The 5,067-nt window shown below is 38.8% G+C and overlaps 1 protein-coding gene across 1 annotated transcript; it reads right to left on the bottom strand.

Moving 5' to 3' along the window:
* Window positions 1-3,307: 3,307 nt before the first annotated feature.
* LOC138901797 (uncharacterized) lies at window positions 3,308-4,553 on the bottom strand. The gene is made up of 2 exons (XM_070189589.1): window positions 4,312-4,553; window positions 3,308-3,392 (listed from the first exon to the last, which is right to left on the bottom strand). Exons 1-2 carry the CDS (start codon window positions 4,551-4,553, stop codon window positions 3,308-3,310), a joined length of 327 nt encoding a protein of 108 aa, XP_070045690.1.
* Between the last annotated feature and the right edge of the window lie 514 nt (window positions 4,554-5,067).

Genomic DNA, 5,067 nt, shown 5'->3' with positions numbered 1-5,067 from the left:
AGTAGCCCAAAGACACATTAAGCCATAGATTTCAGAAGCGAGAGCACATGCAAATCAGAGACACATAAAAAATGAAATTGCAAAAGGTCAAGCGACTTACCAGTTAAACAGACAACAATAAAGAACAAAAATTCCACAAGAACCTAGAATCTCAATATGTCAAAGTTCCCAAGAGCTTCAAAAGAACCCTGAGCAATGCTCGCACCAAGAGAAAGTTCGAATAATAGAATCTTAGTGGCCTTGGCTTTCAGCCGGCCAAAATTAAAGTACAGAATAAGAGAATGAGGGAATCACAGAACAAAGCTCTAATTTTTAGTGAAAGTATATCGATTCCGCTCCCTCTCAATGGGAAATGGGGAGAGGTTTATATAGTGACATAAATCGAACAAGTAAACAAGGAAACAATGTAAAATCAAACATACATAAGGAAGTAAGAACATATAGAATCAATAAAAATCGAATTAGGGAAAAACAATTGGTAAACCCTAGTTGACAGAAATCGGAAATTGGCCGGAAATCTTGGCTAATCGGACCCATATAGCCTGGTCATGATGTATATGGACTAAATACTGTCCAGATTCAAGCGATTGAAGTTGAATGGCCGGATTCTGAGAGATAGTACTTTCCATGTTTAGGCAAGTACTAGGTGATACCATAATTTTGTAGAAAATAACGAGATAACACACAAAAGGTAAGGAAATCATGGAGAGAATCCATGGTTGAAACGGATTTGGAGAGATTTGAGAGGGCGGCTAGGGTTTCTGTGGAGAGGAGAAGAGAGAATTTTAGGGCAGCGGGTTAAAGAGAATGAGAGGATTAAGGTTGGGGTGGGTAATTAAAATGAGGGGAATAAATGAGGGTCATTGATCTTGAAAGATCAACGACTGAGATTTAAAATGAACGGGGCGAGTGAATTAAAACGGGTACCGACCGGGTTTTGTAAAGGGGTCATTTTATATTGGGCCGGGGTTACTGGGCTATGGTGTTGGGCCATTTTTTAGTCCGAATATTGGTTTAAAAATTGGCCAGCCTTTTAAACACACATAATTTATCAAAATAATTTATAAAATTAATTTATAAAATTAATTAGTAAATGAATAAAAATATTTTTATGTACTAAAATGATTTAAAATAATGATTTAGCATTATAAAAATATAAAAATGCTATTTTTATGCCAATAATATAAATAAGAAGCATTTATATATGAATATAGGCTATTATTGCAAGATTGTGCAAATAGCTTTAAAATGCTAATGTAATAATATAAAAAACAATGAATTGAAAATATTATGAGTCATATATGAGGATAAAAAATAGTAATTTTGGATGATTAAGTCATCACAAATAATTCGAAGGGTTAATTACTAAATATTTATGTAATTTAAATTGAAGAAAATTAATTTTAAAGCTCTAAAAATTATGGAAAATTATAAAAAGTGCTTGTATAGATTTGTAAGCTAAATAATGATGCAAAAATAATATTTTGAAAGTATATATATTATTTGAAAAAATATGAGGGAAATATTAGGTATCAACAACTGCCTCTCTTTACCCGGGAATGATGAAAAAGTTGTCGAGTAAAGAAAATGATGACCAATTTTGGCCGAATTGAATGAAGGATGATATGATTTGAAAAAATGGGGGTCGAACCCTGGTTCCTGAGTTGCCTACATATCCCTGGTATTACGGGAATTAGGCCGTGTGTAGTTCTGGATCCAACGGCGAACGAAACCGAGGGAGTTGTTATAAGAATGATCTTATGTTTTTGGAAAAGGGTTCTTTTGGGCAGGATTGTATCGAATGAATTTATGCAAAATCATGAATGTGAATTTGAAATGTTGCGGATATATCGCTGAACAAATATCTGAACGGTCATAGAGTGAAAGGCGGGAATTGATGGTGGTCAGTTATGTTTGAAATAATTGCAGGATGTGAACATTGTGAACATGGCGCATACAAATATATATGGGTTATTGCGATAATTTAAACGTGATGCAAATTCCCTTTGGACCATGGAGGTTGTCTTTGGACGGTGAGGATGATGTCTTTAGACCATGACGTCCTGGGCCATGAATAATGTAATAAATGGATTCGCAGGCCATGAAATAATGTTCTTGGGCCATGAGGATGGTGCCTCTAGATTATGACGCCTTTGAATAATGATGTGCACCTTTGAGAGATCCTTTGGCCATGGAATGGTGTCTCCCGGCTATGAGGATGATGCCTTTGGATTATGGTGCCTTTGGACAAACTGGCGATGTTTCAGCCTATGATATGTAAATATATGATGCTTCGTCATATGTGAAATGAGACAATACAAGGCTTAGTATTGTGTAAGATGAGGGCAGTGCTTAGCCCTAGGTGAGTAGAGGACAATGCTAGGTCTTAGATAGCGTAATGGAGATAGTATTTAATCTTATGCGAGGAAAAGGTAGTGCTTAGCCTTATGCAATTAGGGAGGCAATGTTTAATCTAGATGCGAAGAAAGGCAGTACTTAGCCTTATGCAATTAGGGAGGCAATGTTTAGCCTCATGCAATTATGCAATGTTTAGCCTCATGCAAAGAGGAGACAATGCTTAGTCTCATGCAGGGAAAGGCAATGCTTAGCCTTATGCGATTAGGGAGGCAATGCTTGGCCTCATGCAAAGAGGAGACAATACTTAGTCTCATGCAGGGAAAGGCAATGCTTAGCCTTATGCAATTAGGGAGGCAATGCTTAGCCTCAAGCAAAGAGGAGACAATGCTTAGTGTCATACAGGGAAAGGCAGTGCTTAGCCTTATGCAATTAGGGAGGCAATGCTTAGCCTCATGAAAAGAGGAGAAAATTCTTAGTCTCATGCAGGGAAAGACAGTGATTAGCCTTATGTAATTAGGGAGGCAATGCTTAGCCTCATGCAAAGAGGAGACAATTCTTAGTCTCATGTAGGAATAAGAGACAATGCTCAGTCTCGATGCAAAGAAAGGCAGTGCTTCACCTAATGCAATTAGGGAGGCAATGCTTAGCCTCATTCAAAAAGGAGACAATGCTTAGTCTCATGCAGGGAAAGGCGGTGCTTAGCCTTATGCAATTAGGGAGGCAATGCTTAGACACATGCAATGAGGAGACAATGCTTAGTCTCATGCAGGAAAAGGCAATGCTTAATTAGCCTTATGCAAGGATGGAGGTAGAGCTTAACCTCATGCAAGAATAGGAGACAATGCCTAGTCTCATGCAGGGAAAGGCAATGTTTAACCTTATGCAAGGATGGAGGTAGAGCTTAACCTCATGCAAATGATGAGAATGCAGTGTGAAAGTATAGTATTTCTTAGCTGTAGGTATTTGCGCCAGGTAATTTGTCGTCATGAAGGTAGTGACTTGATGTATCTGCGGATAATGTTGTCTTATCGTGCCTGCATCCAAAGAAACATTGTGAGTTCTGTGGGGGGAAATGGTTCGTGCTTTCGTTTTCTTGCTCTATCTTTGCTCTTGCCTTGAGATCCTGTTTGAGTTACCCTGGGTAACATCTGACTGTCATAGAAATAAAGTTTTCGAAAAACATATGCATGCATTTGATAAATATAGTTATTTGAAATATAGTAGTATGCGATATCAAGTAATTTATATGAACCGATGATTGTGACATATTTTAGAGACATTGCGACCTCCCTGCTTTAGAATTTTGATACTTCTGGCAATACTTTGGCTATTTCGCATATGAGGAAGTTGTCTAGACTTGCTTAAGAATTTTGAGGGTCCTCCTCAAAATTCTGCCTCAGTTTTCGATCATGGCAAAATGAAGATTTTATTAAGATTTGACCGAACCACCCACAGGGCTGCCTACGCATCCCCTCTTAAATGGGAATCAGGTCAAGCGTAGTTCAGTTACATCAAATGAAGAAATGTAAACAATCCTAAACATAGTATCTCTTGACTGCGTCTGAGTTGATAGGTTTTGGCCAAATCTCTCCGTCCATTTCTGCAAGTATAAGTGCTCCTCCTGTTAATACTCGATGAACCATGTAGGGGCCTTGCAAATTGGGTGAAAATTTCCCTTTAGCTTCATCTTGATGCGGGAAAATTCGCTTTAGCACCAACTGCCCCAGTGTGAATTGCCTTGGTCTGACCTTTTTGTTGAAAGCTCTAGTGATGTCGAACTCACTCAACAATATTTGCCATTTTGCTAACTTTTCCGTAGGCATGGGTTTCTGGAAGATGCATTTCAGCGGATCCATCCTTGATATGAGATATGTGGTGTAGGCACTGAAGTAGTGCCTCAAATTTTGAGCTATCCATGTCAAAGCGCAGTAGGTGCGCTCCAGCCAAGAGTACCAGGCTTTGTAAGGTGTGAATTTCTTGCTCAAATAATATATTGCATGCTCCTTTCTTCCAGTTTCATCACGTTGTCCCAAAATGCAACCGAAAGCTCCATCCAATACAGACAAATAAAGCAACAGTGGTCTTCCTGGCTCTGGCGGGACCAGAACAGGCAGTTTGGATAAATACTCCTTGATTTTGTCGAAGACTTTCTGACATTCTTCAGTCCAACTTATTGCAGCATCTTTCTTCAGCATTTTGAAGATCGGCTCACAGATCATGGTTGATTGTTCTATGAAACGGCTGATGTAGTTGAGACACCCTAAAAAGCTCATCACATCTTTCTTATTCTTCGGCGGTGGCAAGTCCTAGATTGCTTTGATCTTTGACAGGTCCAATTCAATCCCTCGACGACTGATGATGAATCCTAGCAAATTTTCGATAGGGACTCTGAAGGCACACTTTACAGGATTCAGTTTCAGATTGTACCTTCGAAGACGATCAAAGAATTTCCTCAAGTATTCTATATGATCTGTGCTTCTTCTAGATTTGATGATGACATCATCCACGTACACCTCTATTTCCTTATGTATCATGTCGTGGAAAATGGTTGTCATGGCTCTTATGTAAGTGGATCCAGCATTCTTCAAACCAAACGGCATCATTTTATAGCAGTATATTCCCCATGATGCGATAAAGGCTATTTTTTCGGCATCCTCTTCATCCATCAAGATCCGATGATAGCCCCCCGCGAAGCAATCCACAAAAGAC

This window comes from Nicotiana tomentosiformis, chromosome 11, assembly GCF_000390325.3.
Source record: "Nicotiana tomentosiformis chromosome 11, ASM39032v3, whole genome shotgun sequence".
NCBI classification, from domain to species: Eukaryota; Viridiplantae; Streptophyta; class Magnoliopsida; order Solanales; family Solanaceae; genus Nicotiana; species Nicotiana tomentosiformis.
This window is presented reverse-complemented; position numbering and strand designations above follow the sequence as displayed.